The sequence below is a fragment of the Siphateles boraxobius genome, unplaced genomic scaffold (genome assembly GCF_051911475.1).
Source record: "Siphateles boraxobius isolate OS27281-9 unplaced genomic scaffold, OSU_SipBor_1 25, whole genome shotgun sequence".
NCBI lineage: Eukaryota > Metazoa > Chordata > Actinopteri > Cypriniformes > Leuciscidae > Siphateles > Siphateles boraxobius.
The window spans coordinates 9,595,001-9,615,905 of NW_027508866.1; the positions used below are offsets into that span (position 1 = coordinate 9,595,001).

The 20,905-nt window shown below is 38.1% G+C and overlaps 2 protein-coding genes across 2 annotated transcripts in view; one reads left to right on the plus strand and one right to left on the minus strand.

Moving 5' to 3' along the window:
* The window catches only part of LOC143749840 (zona pellucida-like domain-containing protein 1), a 9,842-nt gene extending 4,395 nt beyond the window's left edge, over positions 1-5,447 (plus strand). The window contains exons 9-12 of the mRNA XM_077242402.1: positions 1,878-2,049; positions 2,160-2,262; positions 4,531-4,554; positions 4,910-5,447. Of these exons, the coding sequence (XP_077098517.1) occupies positions 1,878-2,049; positions 2,160-2,262; positions 4,531-4,554; positions 4,910-5,061 (451 nt within the window). The 3' untranslated portion in view covers positions 5,062-5,447. The remainder of the gene's footprint in view (positions 1-1,877; positions 2,050-2,159; positions 2,263-4,530; positions 4,555-4,909) is intronic.
* Positions 5,448-5,700: 253 nt separating this feature from the next.
* Positions 5,701-20,813, minus strand: hyou1 (hypoxia up-regulated 1). The gene is made up of 24 exons (XM_077242386.1): positions 20,464-20,813; positions 19,457-19,529; positions 18,184-18,277; positions 17,984-18,062; positions 16,968-17,122; positions 16,797-16,873; positions 16,519-16,700; positions 15,878-15,993; positions 15,590-15,776; positions 14,490-14,624; positions 14,313-14,395; positions 13,158-13,290; positions 12,779-12,966; positions 12,520-12,658; positions 12,333-12,390; positions 10,489-10,565; positions 10,235-10,402; positions 9,174-9,361; positions 8,961-9,048; positions 8,438-8,694; positions 7,708-7,792; positions 7,324-7,576; positions 7,127-7,222; positions 5,701-6,504 (listed from the first exon to the last, which is right to left on the minus strand). The coding sequence occupies exons 2-24, from the start codon at positions 19,521-19,523 to the stop codon at positions 6,464-6,466; spliced, it is 2,946 nt and encodes a 981-aa protein (XP_077098501.1). The 5' UTR covers positions 19,524-19,529; positions 20,464-20,813; the 3' UTR covers positions 5,701-6,463.
* Positions 20,814-20,905: the final 92 nt, after the last annotated feature.

The following is a 20,905-nucleotide window of genomic DNA, read 5'->3' on the forward strand; positions in this document are numbered from 1 at the left end:
GCCGGATCTGGGCCGACATTATGATGCTGTCTGGGATTACATTAGGGAACTGCAGGCATGATGGAAAGATAATACTTAAATCATAAAAAAGTCATACGAGAATACAGTCTCCCATAGAAGTTCTTATTTAGTTATTTATTTTTGTAAATAAATGCGCTCGTGAAGTCAAACTACTTGTGACATTGGTCTAAATATAATAGGGCTTGGGCATCGTGACGTATACTTGGCGTGGCCGCCATGTTGATTGCCTCCTTTACTGCTACTTGGACTACGGCGCACTGTTTATGGACTAATGCCACGTTCCAGGCAACCTGTAACCCGTGTTTTTCCAACTCGTAACTGGGAGTACATCGATCTAGTACGAGTTCACGGGTGGGAAGTCACGGTTTTGACTGCCGTTCCAGTGCACTTTCACGGGTATAAGGTTGGAAAAACACGGGTTACAGTTTGCTTGGAACGATGTACTCCCAGTTACGAGTTGGAAAATCACACGGGTTGCAGGTTGCCTGGAACGATGTACTCCCAGTTACGAGTTGGAAAAACACGGGTTACAGGTTGCCTGGAACGATGTACTCCCAGTTAAGAGTTGGAAAAACACGGGTTACAGGTTGCCTGGAACGCGGCCGTACTCACTCTAGGTCGTGTGTCTTAATTTGGCGTTACTATTTCCCAGGTTACTACTCACCCAAAATACGGGAAAATTACAACATTCATCTTTCTGTTGCTATCCCTCTGCTGACAGCAAAAATTCGTACTAAAAAACTGCTGCATTAACTAAGTGAATTGTGAAGCTAGGTCTAACGTGACTTTGCTTAAGTTACAGATCGGCGTGAAATCGTGCTCTCACAACAACCCCGTTGTTATCTTAAAAAGGCCAACATCACGCTAAGGTTGTCTTCAAGTAAGCAAAACGATGCTTTGAAAACACCAGTTTCGTTGGAAGGGCACGGGAGTAGCAACAGGACAACAGTACAGAGACTGACAGGTCCGATGGAAGGGCTAACGTTAATGTTACGAGAGTATTCAAATACGGGATATTTTACAGGAAAATACTAAAACGGGAAGACAGCAGGAAAAGAGCTCAAATACTTGAGAAACCAGGAAAAAACGGGAGGGTTGAGAGCTACCAACTACACTTTTGAAACACATAGTTAAAAGTACATGTGTGAATGGTTGTTTTGATTTTGTCCACATACCGGTCCCTGGCCTCCCTAATTAACGTATCCCGAGAAATTCCACATCCTTTTAGGGATTTAAACATCTTTTTTCTTTCTCCCAACTCTGCTTCTTCTCGTTCGACTTGCTGTATGTTTACATTCGTGAGGCCATCAACATGGCCGCCACCTCCCAGAATGCAACGCGGCACCCAAGCCCTATAGTTGCTTTTTACTTTTATCTGGGCTTTCAACAAAAGGAAATTCCGCGATTTCCTCAGATATAATAAAGCTGGATAGATCCATCTAGTCTGAAAAGTGTTATCGCCTGTAAAGTCCATGTCCGAGGCAGTTCGACTTCACGAGTGCATTTCTTTACACCCACACAGCGCACACACTTCTACAGAAGACTTCTCGTAATTTTGACTTTATTCTCAAAATATTACGACTTTATTCTCGTAATGTTTCTACTTTAATCTCAAAATATTTCGACTTTACTCTCGAAATGCTAGACTTTTTTTTACTCAATTTTTTTTCACGTTGCGGTTCAGGGCTTCCGTAAAAAATGTTTGTGCATGTAAATAAAAAGTTAATTTTACATTTAGATATCTTGAATTTGTGCATTTAAAAAAAAATATTAGGTAGAATCAATAAATTATGAATAATATGCAACCAATAAAAAACTAACAGTATTCTGATTGTAAGTATTTTGGTCATTCTCAGATGTACCCGTGATCTTCAAACCATTATGGGTGTGAATGGAGAACAGCAGGTGGCGCGTTTCTCGTTTGAAACCTTTCGCTTTATAGAGCACAGAAACAGGCCAGTTTCAACCTTTTATCTGCACTGTACCACAAGGCTCTGCGAGAGCTCTTTCTGTAGATCATTACGGCAGGTATGAAACATCGTACACTACCAAAATACTCAATATGTCATTCACAAGAGGGCCACATACGCAATCATCTAACTGAAGTGTATTCAAATGCATTTTAACACATGCATCAGAATTGCACAACGAGGAAGAGGAGAGAAGTCCAGTCGGCTCAGGGAACCTCAGTGAGTGACATCGCTACGGTGAGCTCTGGACCAATCATCACCAAAGTGGATGGTAAGACCAATCCGATGTTGGACAGAAATCATTTCAATGTACAAGTCAAGTCACCTTTGTTTTTATAGTGCTTTGAACCAACAATTCAATATACAACAATTGTATAGTTCAGTTCAATAACTGTCTGAAGTTCATCAATTAAAGGCAGGGTAGGCGATTTTTTCAATAATTATTATTTTTTTATGCTGGTTGAAAGTCTCTTCACATCCAAATAGCAATCACTGGCTGCGTCCGAAAACTTAGGCAGCTGACATTTGCCTCACTTGCCTATCTTGCAATGCCTTGCAGGCAGCGTCTGTGCACAAAGGTACTTCACAGAACTGATTTCAGACAGACTTCTGAGGCAGCGTAATATGGTTTAATGATCTACAGCAAAATAGAGCGAGCTATTTTAGATATCAGATTCGGGAGGAAGGTTTTTAAGTCTTGAGAGACTACTCTCATTTAGAGGCAGTTGATGTGTAGGCGTTTCTCCGAGCTTGACCAGAGGCCGGAGGTTGGCCTGCCCTCGCACAGAGCCCCCCAACCTAGGTTGGAGGCATCTGTCGAAACCACCTTCCTCCTCGAGACTAGACCCATGCTTACACCAGACTTGTACCAGCTGGTGTCTTTCCAAGGGGCCTTTGATACAGCCATGATTTACCCTGATGCGCAGGTGGCCGAACTGCCATGCATGAGCCGGGACTCGGGGCTTCAGCCAGCGCTGGCTGAAGGGGACGCATACGCAGTAGGCCTAATTGGAGTACTGACGATGCGGAGGCCATAAGGCCCAGTGCCCTTTGAAACGTTCTGAGGGGCAGGTAAAAGCCCGCTTTGAACAAAGCAGCTAGCTGCTGAATGGAGAGAGCGTTGTCTGGCGTGACCCAAGCTCTCAAATGAATGGAGTCGATAACTGTTCCCAGGAAGGTTATACGCTGTCTGGGGGACAGTACATTCTTGGAGAAGTTGATCCTGAGCCCAAGGCATTCTAGATGGCTAAGGAGCCAGGATTTGTGGGTTTGTAATTCGGCCTCCGATTAGGCCAGAATGAGCCAATCATCGAGGTAGTTCAGAATGCGCATTTCCCGCTGTCTCAGGGCGGCTGTGATGGGGGGCTATTTGGATGTAAAAGTAAGCATCTTTCAGATCCACTGACAAAAACCAATCCCCTGGGTGAATCTGCGTGAGGATTTGTTTGGTTGTTAGCATCCTGAATGGCCGTTTCATGAGGGCCTTGTTCAGGTGTCATAGATCTAGAATAGGCCTGAGGCCGCCATCCTTTTTCGGGACGAGGAGGTAACCGCTGTAAAAGCCTGACTTGCTTTAGGGATCCGGCCACCCAGGTGTTTTGAAGATGAAAAGTGCACTTTTTCTGAGAATTTTTGTGCTTTATTTTTGTCGCTGTTGGAACAGCATTTGTTTGTTGCAAGGGTGCGTGAACTGAAACGGGCTTATTGGTTATAAAACCGCTTCCTCCGGGGGCAGTTTTTCTTACCCCTTTTCTTCTGTGCCATCAAGGGTTGAGAGCAGGGGGCGTGTCACGACTTGGTTAGTTATTCGTGAACTTCTGGGAAGAACGGCGCTGACCGCTGGCGAGGGGTCTGTTGGCACCCCGGCAGGAACCACTCATCGAGGCGGCTTCTGGTGGGCTCTTCTGGAGAGGACCAATCGAGGGCGAGCTCTTCAACGGCCCTGGTGAGGATGTGGAGAAGTTCAACGTCTATGCTCACCCTGGTACCACTTCCGCTGGACTGAGATGGGGGGGCGGGTTCAGTAACTGAGCCCGACCAATCCTAGCTTTCAGACCCTGTCAATGACAGGCTGTCTTCATGGTCTTCCTCCGATCCAACAAAGGAAACGAGGCCGGCCGCTTCAAGGGAGGGGTGCTGGTCCGTTTTAGTGAATAACACCGGAGGAACATCTCTCTCTGGAGAGAGTGAGGCATGCGGGGGCGGGGACGGCGTGGGCTCACTCGTCTCTGAATGCTCATTAGTCCTCTGACCCCGCCGTTTCTTCCTCCGCGGTTCAAGGAGGAGAAATATTCTCGAGAAAAGGAGTTGTGTTTAAATGAGTTAAATTCATCCGTAAGCAGCTCTACAGAGAACAATAAAATCATTATTCAGCTCAAGTCAGTTCAATGTTGGTTCAATTCAGTTCAATAACACGAATGCAATATGCATGAATAAATTGGAGAAAATATTTTTTGATTTTAATCTGATGTATTTTGATCATATAATCCCATGTGTTGGAACTCATTTGAATTTTCTTTTCTTTGTGTGATCCTTTTAGAACCATTTGCACCCGTTGCAGCAGGTATGCATGTTTTCTGACATTTATAAAATAAATATGGGTCCCACTTTATATTAAGTGTCTTAACCACTATGTATTAAGATTTAAATGAATAATTTGATACAATGCACTTTTTTTTGTATATATCAATATATCAAACTGCATATATCCTTCCTCTTACACCTTAAACCTAACAATACCTTACCCCTATCCCACCACAACCGCAAGTTTTTTGCAATACAACATGAACACAATAAATACATAATATATAGTAGTAGAAGACACCCAATATAAAGTTATACCGAAATTTGAATTAGAGATTTATTTCAACCTGTTAGCTGTGTGCTTTCGCTCAGTTAGTTGTTCTAATGTTTTGCAGCATCTCAGAATCTGAAGCCAGCGGAGGCATTGGTGGGCATCTCTGTGGCAGCGGGGGTATTCGGAGCGCTGTGCATCATCATGGTGGCTGTACTTGTCTACAAGATCCGCAGGGACAAGTTAAAAGTAGACAAATCAACCCTTTTTCACTGAGCTCTCAAACAGAGATCCCATTTTTGTACTCTGGCAGGGTTCGCTTGCCACAGTTAAAGCGGTTCGCATAGAAACTCTAGAAATGGCTTCTGCACTGACCTGTGGTTCAAGAGGATAGGAATGGGTAGATGAGTAGATGTCACAATAAGAAAATCTCACCAAACCAATATTATAAGTAGATCTGTGGCTTACAGTAATAGTCTTCTGAATGGTTTAGATTCATCATACATTTTTTTTTTTTGCATGCCAAGGCACATTTAGATATTAACTATATATCATTTATATATGCATTTTGGGGTTTTCTGTGTGAGGGCATTCTTGTAAAAAAGTATTTTGCTAATGTTGTTGTAATTTTTTGTCTGATTAAAGCAAAACTAAGAATTTGACCTTACATTTTACATTCATTTACAGTTGTAAACACTGTCTTTCATGGACTCATGTAACTATATTTACAATCATTTTCTCTTGTGTTCAAGAGAAGTCTGGAAATTCATACAGGTCTGGAACAACTTGAGGTTAAGTAAATGACAGAATTGTCATTTTTGGGTGAACTATCCCTTTAATGGATTATAATGCATTATATATAATATAAATATTATGTCGAAACAATGAGAAGTTATTACACAATGTGCAGAGAACTTTTAAAAAAAGAGACTTTATTAACATTTTTAGAAACAATCTTCTCCCTTTTCCACGTATTTTCCCTCTCCACACAGACTTGAACATGTGAAATGTGAATGACAAAACCGGCGAAGACGTGAAAGCAAAAAACAAAACCAAATCAATTTCCACTTTTTCAGCCAAGTGAAATTCCTTTGATGTCAGTGCAGCAGACTAATCCTACTCAAGTCCATAAATACAGGAGATGTTTGGCATAGATGCTCACAGGTACGAACAGATTGTTTTGGGAATGGGCTACACGGAAAAAGGTTAACTAGCCGAAACGAACACGATGAGACAATTAAGCAAGACAATTCACCAGGAACTTCACATTTCCTCAATATCTGGACGTAAAGGTGTCTCGAGTCAGAGGTCATGACAAATGACCATTTTCAGCCGAGCTGCATAAATTACTCCCATGTAAATATAATAAAAAGGACAGCATGTTCGCTCAGGTCAAGCATGCCATTTTTGATTTCGATTTCCAAAACAGATGGGGGTTATGTTTCTGAGAGGGAGAAGATTTAATAATTCATGGATTAAGAAGCTAAATTAAATGTGAATGGAAGGAGCACACAGCCTTGAGTTGGGTTTGGTATTTTCTTTTGGCTCAGGGCCACAAATGTACACTGTCATTTTCAAGATGTTCCAATTTGTTGAGGGGTTGGACAGAAAAAATAAATGTTGAACCACTTGGAGTCAATAAATTAAAAAAAAAAAAAAACTTTAAGAACTCCAGATGTTATAATTCATCCCCTACATGGTTTTCTGATTTACTCCTCTCTGCAAAAAACAAAAAAACAAAAACATTAGTTTAGCTGCATATTGGCATATAATGAACTACTACATTTACATAAATATACTAAACCTATATATCCTGTTATTTTAGGTCATAGAGCATGTTGTGGAGAATTTTGAAATTATTTAGCATATGGTTTAGTAGTAGTGCTGCACGATTTTGAATAAATTAAGAATCACAATTTCGTTTAATTTCTTGAATAAATGATTCATGACAATGACATTTAACAGACACCTGTCACCACCTAGTGGCCTAATGATGTAATTATTATTTAAAGATTCAAGAATCAAGAAATCAAATTTACTCTTTGGATCGCTACCATAGACATCATTCTTTTCATCTGAACTTTTTCCCCAGTACTTCTGTGATCATTTGAAACTGTGTGGTTGAAAGGACTGTTTGTGAAGCCGTTTCATTCATACTATCCGAGTAAGCAGCAGCGCCAACACAGATTAGAATGTTCACTGTGATCGTACTTGTCAGAGGTTTAATAGACATCCAGCTGAATCATTGACATTTAGGAATAAGATTGTGAGGGTGTATGAATCAAGATCGCAATCTTTTAGCAATTTATCATGCAGCTCTAGTAAGTGGACTGAGAATTACCTGTATCATCCGTTTTTTCCGCTGGATTTAGTTCAGGTATGGTTTCTTCCTCTTTTCCTTCAGTTGGAGGCTCCTCTGCTGGCTTCACCTTTTCAGCTAAAAGCACAATTTAAATACCACATTACTCCACATAAACAGAAAAAAGGGGTCATCGAATTTTCAAAATAAATGTACGCCAAAATAAAATGGTGTCTCACCGTCATCGCTGTTGGGAGGAATAACCTTCTCTGCATCTTCTGTGCTGTTAGCTTTGTTGTTCTCTGTGGAGGTGTTGTTCTTGTCTTTAGACTTATCTTTAGGTTTCGGTTTGGCAAACTTTGCTTTGTTCAGCAGGTAGTTGACCTCCCGGTCTAATAGGGTTAGCTTAGCTTCAATGTCCTTTGAGAGCAGAACAGGTTTCTCTGTTGGGGACAATTTCTCCTGTTCAGCAACCGTCTCATTCTTCCATGTCTGAAATAAAAACAAAAATCAAAATGTGCAGAGAGCATCCAAAGGGTTTACTGAGTGGAATTCACTTGAAGTCGAGGGAAGGATGAAATAAATCAATGGGAATGAGAGAGGGAAATAAAGCGATTACATACCATTGTCTCATTGATGACCCTCTCTAGTGTCTTCAGTTCAACCTCTGTGAAGATCTGGTCACCCTCAGGAATCAGTCTAGCACTCCTGTGAACGAAGGGCCGTGCAAATTACAAAGTTGTTTTCTTTTATTTGAACATGCTGCTGACTGAACTCAAAACTGCACTGCCCACAAGAGTCCGAGGACTCTTCCCAAAAATTAATACTTAAATTATGATATATTATCTTTTGTGTTTACATTCAATTAATGTATATAAAAAATAAATTAAAAAAAGTAAACTTGTGAAAATATATATTTTTAAATAAATATTTCTAAATATACATTAATTTAATATATACAAATAGATTACATTGAGTATTTAATTTAAACATTTAGATTTTTTAAATGAATTAAATTTAACAAATATAATTTAATAAAAACATGTACACATCCATACATGTATATTTAAATATATAAAAGAGGTTTTAAAAAAAATACACTTCTAAAAATACATTCTTTAAATAAATAGATTACATTACATAATTAAAAATATATATATTTTCTAAAAATACATTTTATTAACATTTTAAATAAATATTTAGATTTTTTTGAAATACAAAAAAGTGTTAATTTAAATAGATTCTTTGAAAATACTATCCTTACATTCATTTAAAAAAAACAAAAGAACGTTTATTTTCTAAAAATGCATTCTTTTTAAATAAAAATAAAACAAATATGCAGCTCTCACTCACTTGAGGAAGATGGTGGAGTGGTTGAGCATGCTGTTGAGAGCTGCCAGTCTGTCGGGCCATTTCTTCCTCTCCTCCACTCTGAAGAACATTGCTTTACAAAGCTTTCTCAGTTCAGACAGCTTTTCCTTCAGCTCCTTCGTACCAGCGGAATATCCTTCCTCATCCATCCAGTTAGAGGCCTCGCTCAACTTGCCTGTGATCTGCTCCTTCTCCTCCTCAGTCACCACAGCCAGATACTCATCCTGATACAGCTTATCCTAGATGGAGAAAGAGGAAAAAAATAAATTGTTTCGTAAATTCAAAGAAATAGTTGACTTAAAAATGAAACTCTACTTTGCTGTAATAACCATTTTCCACAATGCTCCATCAAAAAGCCTTAAGCCCACTACAGTTTTCTCCTCCCTCAAGCTCTGCAAATAAAGCTTTTTAGACTTGGACAAAGACAGTTCCGTCATTGTCACGCCACTGGATCTATGAGTCACTGCTCAAACACTGGGAGGGGCAGCAGAGAGATTCATTATACCTGCGTCTCAAAGATAAAAGCCTCCAGGCTGTTCAGGGTCTTTTCTCTCTCCTGCTTCTCCAAATCACGGTCAGTGAGGTCCTGCAGCCTGATATGAGGGAGGAACACATGGTAATTCTTTAGAGATTCTTCAGTTACTACAGTCTGTCCCAATTCCCACTCTGGTAATTCATTCTCCACGTTAATTAATGCTTAGAAGCAAGAGACACTTACTTCTTTTTGGACACTTCAAGGTCCTCTGTGCTGGGAATGAGAACATCGTTCACCTCGAGCTCCACTGTGATATCTTCTGATATTTTGCTCTTTTTCTGTGGTTTGGGTTTCTTGTCTGCCTCCTCTTCTGCTTTCTCACCATTTGATTTCTCTTCAGGCTTTTCAGCTTTCTCTGCTTCAGGCTCTCCCTGCGTGATGGAAGTGAGAGTTCAGTTCTAGACAGATTCCAAAACTAAATCACATGGAACTACTCGCCAGTGGCTGGTAATTTTGTATGAAACTGCAATATAATACATGGTTGAAACTGTAATTTAATGATTATAGTCTGACCTTTGATTAATGATTATAGTGAGTGAGTGAAATGTTCACATTTAGTGACGGCTACAATTTTGAATAGAGACGAGATTTGTATATGGCACAATCGATCATATTTGTCTCTATAGGGCTCTCACATCGAATTTCCATTACTTTTCCATTACTTTATAATGATTATAATTTTTTTTTTAAATCACTGATTCTGCACCCATAAAATATAATTTGTAGCAAAATCATTTTTTTCTTAAATTTTAGATCTTAAAATGATTTCCTATAGAAATTGTAATGACTTTGCCCAAAAATTCCCTAATATTTTCAGGTTTTACGGGACTGTGGGAACCCTGTCACTAATATTCAGCAAAAATAATCCCATTGTAATTGGGATAAAAACATTAATAATATTTTATAGCAATGTTAATATATTATTATAGTAATAAAATGATTAATAATAATAAAATTAAAAAAAAAACATTTCAATGGGCAATAATAAAGATGCATTTTTCTTAAAGTATAATTTGTATCATATTGGCCATCATATTGGGTAATAATAAAAATAATTATTATCTTAACATTTTACATTGGATAACTACTGTATCTCAAGGAACTTAGGCGGGGGTTTCTGCAGGCGTATAATATTGCATGCTGTACAATAGAAAACGAGAGGAAGTCAAAAAACTCTTCTGAGAATAACAGGGCAGAACAAGTGATTTTGATTCTCTTGAAAGTCTAACTGTCAATCCTCTCACCTGAGTTTCCGCTTTATCTTCTTTGTCGTCTTTCTGCTCTTCAGTCTGAGGCTCTCCCTCTTTACCCTCTTTAGCCTCTTCCATCTCAGGTTTCTCCTGGGCAGTCTCTTCCGGTTTCTCTGACTGTTCCTGATCTTTCCCAGCCTCCGGAGTCACTTCTTCTTCATCCTGGAACATAATGAAAAAGCGTAATGTCAAGCTCAAGTTTGAGAAAATGTCTATCTAATATGGAAACAGACATCAAGCAGATTTACCGTAACCGGTTCTGACATGTTTGCACTTGGCTCTGAGCTGCCACCCCCAAACAGGCTAGAAATGGTGTTTCCAAGCTCTGAGGGGCAGGGGAGAAATTAAACAATTGGAGAAATTAAGAAATTAAATTCACATTTAGAAACTTCCATATCTTTTCTTCCACTTAAAAGAAATTAAGAAACTAATTTAAAAAAAAGGATATACTATATTACACTAATAAATATAATAATTAAGAAAATACATATAAATATAAGTCTAATATAATATATTCTTTTTTATTTATTTTAGTTCTTGTGTATTTTATTACAGCTTATTAAAAAACAATTACAATTTAAAATTATTTGAAGTATATTCAAACAGAAAACAGTTCTTTTAAATTGTAATATTTCAACATATTGCCATTTTACTGTACTTTTCATCAAATAAATTCAGCCTTGATATGAGACTTTGATTTCTGATAAGGCAGTTTGCAATGTGAGATGTTTTAATTCCTTTTAAGAGTCTTCTTTAGTACAACAAACAACAGTCTAAAAAAATGTGTATAAAGATTTGTGTATAAAGACTAGGGCTGGGTATTGTAACAATTTTCGATACCGATACCTTGACTTCGATACTGGTTCCTGAACGATACTTTTTTCGATACCAATTTTTTAATATAACATTACCTAAAAAAAAACTTTTATTTTTTCAATTTGTTGACTTTTTTAAACTCATATTTTGAGTCTGTAAAAAAGCACCAATGCTAAAGTTTTCTATGTTTCCTAATCATTTAACAACATGTATTCTTTACTTCAATGAGCTCATTGTTTCTGCCTTAACTTAATGCATTGTTTAACAATGAAACTGAATGAAAATTAATTGAAATGCATTACACAAAGTCACCCCTGATAACAGATCACTCTAAATTATAATTCAGACACAAGCATTTTCTGTAAAGCTCCTTTGAAACGATATGTATTGTGAAAATGATATACAAATAAATGTGAATTGAATTAAATATAGGCTACTGGGGTGCGGGATATATGCCTCGCGCTCAGCACACATGAAGCTTGCGCAAAGCACTGGCAAAAGTAGCCTACTGATTATGGATGTGTCGGGAAACGATAGCAAGGAGATATTTTAATTGTTTATTAATGAACAAGTGTTTACTAAACGTGTTGGCTGCAAAGATGATTATTGCGAATTTGCGATGCTGACTCGTCATCCCCGCAGTAGTGAACGCGCGCGCGCCTATATGGATTAGGTAATCAAACTATTTATTTCTAATTGTTTCGTTTAAAATTAGACATATTTTGAACATATATAGAACTATTTCTCATGTCTGTGAGGCAAGTATCCTATACGCTGAGTTTTGGTTTATATGTGACGCGCTCCAGTTCTTGTAGTCGAAGGCTGATAAACTTTCTGCTCTCGAGTGTATTCTGTGCGCTTTTAAGTGCCTTATCAGATTTACCATGTTACCCGTCTGGCAGCAATTATCTTGTCGAAAATATTGCATCGTGCGCTTATGGCATCGAGTCGGGTACGTACACTTTTGATCATTTCCACATATTTTCTATCTATCTGGGTTGGACACTTACACACACACACACACACACACACACTACAGCCTCACGTGCGACGAGGCACGTCTCTGGGGAGCCGCTTAAACTAGTGTTTTTCCGCCACAGCCAATCATGCTGCATGTTTATTGTTTCACTGACGTTGATGAGATTAACCACTTGGGTACCGAAACTTGGTACCGAAAAACAAGACATTTTTCGATACTCTGTAGTATCGAGGCAATTTGGTCGGTACCTAAAAAGTACCAAACTCGGTACCCAGCCCTAATAAAGACAAAACTTACTTGTGAGCGTTGACTCCTCCTCTTTCTCCTCCACAATGGTCTCAAACACTGACTCCACCTGAAAAATCAAGGATCTTCTGGCTAATTAAGCATCTACTGGAATAGTACATTTGCTTTGTAATATAGTGGAAAAATACTACCACTAGTTTGTCATGTTTTATTATGCAAACTAAAATGCAGTACTAACCCGGTCCAGAATTAACAACCCGCTTTCATCCATGTTGAAATGGGCCTTGATGCCCTTAGATTCAGCATCTGAATGCTTCTTAAAGCTGCTGCCCACTCCAGATAGTTTCACCGTTGTCAGATTCTGTGAGCCAAATATTCTTAGAAAGAGAGAGACAGACACTGAGGTTTGATTCAGAAGTTCTATTTTCTGATCATTTTGAAAAAGTGCAAACAAATAAAGCACAGAATATGAGTAGAATGAACAAAATGTGTCTTACTTCATGTCCTGTTCACTGAGAAAGCTGAGGTCTCCATAATTTATGTAAAAGACAAAGTCGTCCGTGTAACGATTGAACGTGATGACTTTCCTCTGGGGATACGGGGCCATTCTCTGGAACAGAATGCGCTTGTTGTGCTTCATGGTCTTCAAGCCATCTTCTTCCTCAGTCTCACGATTGAACTCGACCTAAGGAGAGTGACAAAAAAACATCTGAGAACTTCTTAAATGCACAAGCACTGTAGTATGATAAATAAAACTGCACACTTCTTATCTGTTAAATTAAACATCTCAGTGGTTTTATTTAGGGATGAGTAAAGATTATTAATACAAATCCAATTTTAGGAAAAAACACACAGACTTTGTCTTCACCCTCTCACCTGTATGGGAAACACAGCTGCATCTCGTACCAAGAAAGGCTTGACTTTGAAGGCTTTGCTGAGCGCAGCGGCCTGATAGACGGCGCCCATCGCTGCAGCTTCATCTGCATTGATGTTCTTGCTCAGTTCCTCTCTGGAGACAAAAAGTGAACACAAAGCTGAATTATTTGGCACTGTACCAATTTCAAAACATCTACTACTAAAATGTTAATCAATGCTAAGTGTAATCCATCTTATTAGGTGTTTTTTAAGGGTTAGTTCACCCAAAAATGAAAATTGTCATCAATAACTCATGTTGTTCCAAACCCATGAGACTGCATCTGATCTTCAAACCAAATGAAGATATTTTAAATGAAATCTGAGGGATTTCTGTACCTCCATTGAATGTTTTGGAGCAATAGAGTTTTGGTTGAATAGACTTTCATAGAGATAAACAGAAAAACGTAAGCTTAACTTTACTTGGTTGACGTGTTAAAAACCTTATTACTTCCTGTGAATGCTCAAATGTGCTGGCGTGACACCCGAGAAGGAAACTCATTGGTTCTTGTGCATCAAATGCTTGAATTTAAGTTGACCATATTTGAGTGCTCTACATACATTTGCTGATCAATTTTTATTTGAATAAAAGCCTAAATTAAAACATATCATTATATAAAGCAATCGTGTCTCTTCAGAAGACTTGGATTAAACCACTTGATTCATGGATTTTATGATCTCTTTATGAATTTTTTGAAGCGTCAAGAGTTTTAGGTCAGTAATTGATGACAGAATTTTAATTTTTGGGTGAACTAACCCATTAAATGTTGAAAAACATGAAAACAAGACACTAAAGGCACTTTATTTGTTCATGGCTAAAGTAATTTCAAAACAATTACAAACAACCGCACACCAACGTGTTGCGGCTAATAAACCTTTATCAGGGTGTGCTACCCTTTAAATGTTTCTTATTTTGTGCAAAGAAAGAACCAAACCTAAATTACTAGTACACACTAATTTGTCAAGTTTTGCCTGGTTAGCACAGACAAGTTTGTCTCTGCTGGTTGATGTCATAACTGCACCACACAACTTCAAATAGCATCCATTGACAGCCAATCCAATGTATCTACTATAGTTTAAACAGGAAATAGAACTGCGCAAACACACACAAAAACATACTTTCCCACAGCTTTAAGCAGCACATCCTGCACTTTAGGCACTCTGGTGGCTCCTCCAACCAGAATAACCTGTTCAATCTCATCCTGTTGGACAGGAAAGATATTTCAGATTATTTTTTAAATCATAGCTATGCAGAAATCATGTATAAAGTCAATGCCTTGATATTTAGCTCCTCACCATGTTCATCTCAGAAGCAGCTAAAGCTTCCTTCACAGGTCCTGGTACTCTGTCAAACAGATCCTCACAGAGGGCTTCAAACTCAGAGCGAGTCACTTTTGCCTTGAAGTCAATGTCATCCATCAAACCTTCAATCTGAAGAAAGAAGAACATCAAGATGTCACTAAATCGTCTTTCACAACACAGAGTTAGGTTTAAACTGTACAAGTAGCAAGTCTAACATACAGACATTGTTTGTCTGTTTACATATCATGAATGTCTAACAAATCTCACACAGTCAGACCAATAATTCCCATTTAAACAAAGCTAAGCTGACCCAGTGTGGTCCAAATGTAAAAAAAAAAAAAAAAAAGTGAACCGGATCCTATTTTGCATTACTCTTATTTATTACAAATTATGTTATCCTCATAACAATTTAAGTCAAAGTCAAATTGAAAAATGTCTTAGTATTTGGCTTGTTGCTCATTTGTTTTAATGACCGCAAACCTTGAGCTGCATGAACTCCTGATGATCAGGTGATTCAGCATTTGAGAACAATCCAAAGCTTCAGTGGAAGCAAGAACATCTGAGTTCACATGGCCAATGTCACAAATTTGCTTACATTTGAATAGTGACCTAGAGCTAGTCACAGAGTTAGTCACGATGAATTGGAAGCAGTGACACATTTTTCTTCTTGTGACGGTCATCCATGTGAAACAGATTTTCAAAATAAATTAAGAAAACAACAATAGGTCATGAACTTGGTTTTATCCATCGGTTGATTGAATTTTGGGTGTTGCACTCAAAAATTGAGAAAGATCTGAATGTGAGGTTACAGTTGATTGGAAGATAGGGGTGGGTTTTTAGCAGACAAAAAGACAGAAGTCGCCCAGAATCCATCACATGAGAGAAGCCCCATTTCATCGGAAGATCCAGTTATGATATTTTGATGAAAAATAAGAAGGTTCGAAAAAAAATAAAACATTCATGGATGAATCGTCAACAATAAGATCAATATCTTTCATTTAATGCAGTTTTTTTTTGGTGCAAATTGATAACATGGTATTTTGACTAACTAAACATTGTGTAAAAAAAAAAGAAAAGATCAACAATTTCAGTACCTGTGCTGTATGATCAGCATTGGCACTCAGCACAGTCTTGAGTCTCTGAGCCTCTTTAAGGAGTTTGGCCATGGCACGCAGATTCTCCCTCACGTCCTTCTTTGATTTCTTCTGTTCGTTAAAGAGCTTGGCGAGATGATCTCTGAGCCTCAGCTCGATCTCAAAGCCACCGAGTGTTCTATCAAAGCTGAATATAAAAAAGTGATAGTCAGATTTTTGCGTAATGCATACAAATATGAAATGTACCGAAGTGGCCAACAATGAGGCCAGAACATAACCATGACTAACCCAACTCCACGGATTTGAAGCTGTGGCTGAGTGCCAGATTCTTTGGTCTTTATTGTCTGATATGTGACAATCGTGGCTGTTGTGCTGCCCGACCCCATATCATAAAACAAGACATTCTATAAGACACAGAAAAGAAAGGTTAATATCAAAAAACCGTCATAAATCCCACTTAAAGGAATAGTTCACTTAAGTGAAAATTCTGTCATCATTTACTCAACCTCAAGTTGTTCCAGACCTGTATGCATTTCTTTCTTCTGCTGAACACAAAAGAAGATATTTTGAAGAATGTCGGTAACCAAACAGTTGATAGGCCCCATTGACTTCCATGGTAGAAAAAAAGAAAAATACTATGGAAGTCAATGGGGTACATCAACTGTCTGGTAACTGATATTCTTCAAAATATCTTTTGTTCAGCAGAAGAAAGAAATTCATACAGGTTTGAAACAACTTGTAAATGACAGAATTTAAATTTTTTAAGTGAACTATTTTAATTTCTATATCACAAGTCTACTTTCTAAAATCAACATTTCTGGTTTCCAAGTATGCTATTGGCTAGCCAAACAGATAGTCCCATCCACACACTCACACCATTGTTTGACCAAATAAATAAATTAAATTCACTTAAATCTTCTCAGTAGTACCTGTGCAGTCGAATTGATGTCTTTTCTCCGGAATACTCCATAGTTCAAAGCCACAGCAGTATTATCATTGATAAGCTGAAGGACCTTTAGCCCTGCTATATGGGCAGCCTGCAAGACAGCCCTGCGTTCTGCCTGATTAAAATAGGCTGGCACTGTGATCACTGCATCTTTTATGGGCTGCTCTGTTAGGAGAAAAACATAAAATTATCGGTCTGTTCAAATATCCTAACCGGCAAAAACCAAGACAGCTGAACTATTTGAAACACTCATTATCAAACCTGCAAAGTCTTGAGCCAGAACCCGAGAGTAGTTCAACATCATGCCCAAAAGCTCCTCTGGAGTATACTGAATCTCTCTAGATGAAATAAATAAATAAAAAATGATTCCCAGAAATTATATAAAACCCATTGGTTACAGCTAACGCACCAAGCAAGTGCTTCATTACTTACTCTGAGAATTTGAAATAAACGGTTCCTCTTTTCTCATCTCTCTCCAGCTGATGCTCAGGGAAGTGTTTCAGATACTGCACCACCTGTGGGTTGTCTGCTGTCTTTCCCAAAATGCTCTGGAGGAATCTGTAAACCACCTTGGGGTTCTTCACAGCCTGTCATGATTCAAGTTTGCTAGAGTCAAAGCTTGTCACAAATGCTGCAACAAGGTTTTAGAGATTAAGAAAATGTGAAGGAATTTTTTTCATGCTACTCGGTCCATTGTGAATACGAAAATCTATTTACTGGCCTGTTGTTCCTCGTCTTATTTTGAGTCATACACTCTCGTTCAAAAGTTAGGGGTCAGTAATTATTTTTAAAAAGAAATTGATACTTTTATTTAGTGACAGTAAAGACACTTATTTAACAAAATATTTTGATCTCAAATATATGCTGTTCTTTTGAAATCCAGGACGTTTTCAACATCGATAATACATTTTTTCTTGAGCATCAAATCAACATATTAGAATGACTTCTGAAGGATCATGGGACTGAAGACTGGAGTATAACGCTGAAAATGTACAGGAATAAATTACATTTTTTTATGTATTATAACAGAAATAAGTTATTTCAAATTGTATTAATAATAATTCACAATATTACGGTTTCCACTGTATTTGTGATCAAATCAATGCAGCCTTGATAAGCATCATAAACATTAAAAATCTTACCGACCCCAAGCGGTAGTGTATATGCACGTTATGTTTCTCAACGTAATCTTTAAAAAATAAGTAAAATTGCTTATACGCAATAACTTTTCTTCCTAGCTGACATCAAAAGAAGGGCATGCTGGTGAAAATTATTTTATAAATCAGGAATTTGAAGTGGAAATTTCCATTAAGTAACACCCTAAATTGTTTTCTTATTGAATTTCATGTTTAAATTCTAAATGTCACATTATAAATTATGTTATATACATTGCAACTGCCACTTCATGTTGACTTTTACAGAAGGTATTATGGAGTACAAAGACTTACCACTCCTAAAGCACTGTCTCCAAAAAGCCTCTCGTTTTCCTTTAAGCACACAGCGACTGGTGTTTTCCGCCGGGACTCCCTGTACAAAGAAGCTAAATGTCACAACGGAGAAAACTGCTCTCTGAAACTAATAAATCTAAATCACTTGACAAGATCTGTTGATTTTGGTGCAAAAAGTTTCACTCTGTTCCAACACATACTTGTTTAATACAATCTCCATTGGCACACCGGGTTTCACTATAGCAACTTTCATCCATTCACTGCCCAAGTCCACAGACATCACAGCCACGGATTCTGCAACACAAACATATCAGACAGCTGAAATTCTATGATCAGGGATAAGTAAAGAAACCCATAATAAAAAAAAAAGAAAATGCATGTTTATACGCATCTTGATAGATTCAAGGCATGTTCACACCAAAGACGATAACTAAAACGATAAAGATAAAGGGCTAGTTTTAAGAATTGTTTTACATGTAAAAGAATTCATCCTGCGTTTAAAGGGATAGTTAACCTAAATATGACAATTTTCATAAATTACTCACCCTTAAGTCATTCCAAACCCACAAGACCTTCGTTCATTGTCGGAACACAAATGAAGGTCTTTCTGATGACATCTGAGATATTTCTGTCCCTCCATAGACAGCTAAGCAACAACCACTTTGACGCTTCAAAAAGTTCATTGAGATAATAAACCTAATCCATTTGAATTAAGCGGTTTAGTCCAAATTTTTTGAAAAGAGTCGATCGCTTTATATGATGAACAGATTGAATTTAGCCTTTTATTCACATAGAAATATTCATCAGCAAACATAAACAGAAGCTCAAGCGAACCTGCTCGAAGAACAAACCTAATTGGTTCTTGCTAAAGATCAAGCCTGCTACGTAACACGAGAATGAACCTTACTGATTCTCGCACGTCAAGCGAACATGCTTAAGCTTCCGTTTAAATAAAAATTCCATTAGTTGATGAATGTTTATATGTGAATAAAAACCTAATATAAATTTGTTCATCATAAGGCAATCAAGCCTCTTCAGAAAATTTGGACTAAACTGCTAAATTAATATGGATTAGTTTTACGATCTCTGAGAACTTTCTGAAGCATCAAATTGGTTGTTACGTAGCATCAACAGAGGGATAAAAAGCCTCTGAAAAAAAACATCTTCATTTGTGTTATGAAGATGATGTTATGAAGGTTTTTTTTTTATTAAATGAGTAATTAATGACAGAATTTTCATTTTTGGGTGACCTATCCCTTTAAGAGCTTGAGAAGTTTAAAGCGGTGCACCACATAACTGCAGGACATGCATATAATAAACTGAACGATTTTGTGCATTAGTGTGGACAATAATATAGATATCATTATTCTATTGTCCTTGGTTTGAACAAGTCTTCAAATTCATCCTGATGGACAACAGCACTGGAAACGTACAGCAAATATAAGAATATAATCAATTGTATATGGCGCTTACCTGTTTGAGAAGGCAGGAATGCTACTATTAGGCAAAAAACAGCCCATAATGACAGCCTTTCCCTCATTGTGACCTGCACAGAAGATTCAAAAACTGGTTTAAAGCATGCAGTTAAAATTAAGCAAAAAGACACAACTGTGACAGGTCTGTACCATAAACCAGAAAGTATATCAGAAGCACACAAGTTCCCTCGAATCACACAAGTTCCCTCAAATCACCATGTTCAAGATCATTGATAAAACGGACAGTATTACATCACAACCCTGATATGAAAAACTGCCCAAGCACCATATATGGATCGATGTGTAGGTGGAAACAATCAGACAGTGACAGGTATGGATAGGTACATGCTGATTTGATGGGATCCCACCCACAAGTCTGAGACAAAGCCTGAAAGCACATGGATCTCAATACTGTAGTGTAGAGCAGTGGCTCTTAAACCTGTTCCGTGAGGCCCCCAACAGTACATTTTTGATGTCATCCTAATCAAACACACCTGATTCAACCGATAGTAGAGAACCACAAAACCTGAAATGTTTTGAGGGGCCTCTAGGAACAACATCGGAAACCACTTTTGTAGAGCTTTCCTGCTTAATAAAAAGACATTAGGGGCCAAAGTGCATACAGAATACCATAGGAACATTTCTTAATGTGTTCTAAAGTTGGATTGTCTTCTTTTGACTTCATTTTTACAGTCACGGTTCTCTCTCGATTGGCTATTTCAAATACTGATTCAAAAATGCAAAGAGGAAACTTCTAGTTGCACAGCCTGTGTGACGTAAGCCTTATTGAGGCTCCCAATGGTGCTAAGCATCATGTCAAACTGTCATTGCACTGCTTGATAATGTGCAGTAAACATTACACCTTCTTCCTTTCAAAATGCTCAAACATAAGTAAACACAGCTGATGATCTGCTAAATGTACTAGTAGACTAATCTATGAACACATGCAACCACCCAGATGATCCCAAACACCTCCGACAAAGAAAGTGATGGCATGGCACTTACCTTCTTCCAGATCAAGTTTTATATCGATTCTTGTTGACTAATAACGTTAAATCTCTCTTGACACCTGAACAACAATATTTAGAAACGCTTATCCTGCCCTAATTTTGAACCAAAGGTTTCCTGTGTTGATCCTTAATATCTAATTCCTTACAGATGGCAATATGATCGCATTAACCAGCTATGCTCTGTGACCAGACCAGCTTGCTTGCTTGATTTTGCTCTTGCAATCACCGGCTTGTTCTAACACATTGGGCCCGGAACGCGGCGTGATCTCATTGGATCCACATAACTCGTTGCTCGCCGAGTGAAGCGCTGAACGCCATGATCGAAAGTCCCACCCCTTTTCCCTTGAATGGAGAGCGCTGATTGGTCCACGTGCCAACCAGTGCATGCGAGTGGTTAGTCGTGTAAGTAAGCATATATCTGATTGGTCCACGTTAAA

Excerpts from the sequence above, each read along its gene's own strand:
- hyou1 (XM_077242386.1), bottom strand. The coding sequence starts at position 19,523 with ATGAGGGAAAGGCTGTCATTATGGGCTGTTTTTTGCCTAATAGTAGCA. Across the intron at positions 7,577-7,707 it reads GGGTCATCAATGAGACAATG|ACATGGAAGAATGAGACGGT; the intron begins GTATGTAATCGC and ends TTTTTATTTCAG. Across the intron at positions 6,505-7,126 it reads GGAAAAAACGGATGATACAG|AGAGGAGTAAATCAGAAAAC; the intron begins GTAATTCTCAGT and ends TGTTTTTTGCAG.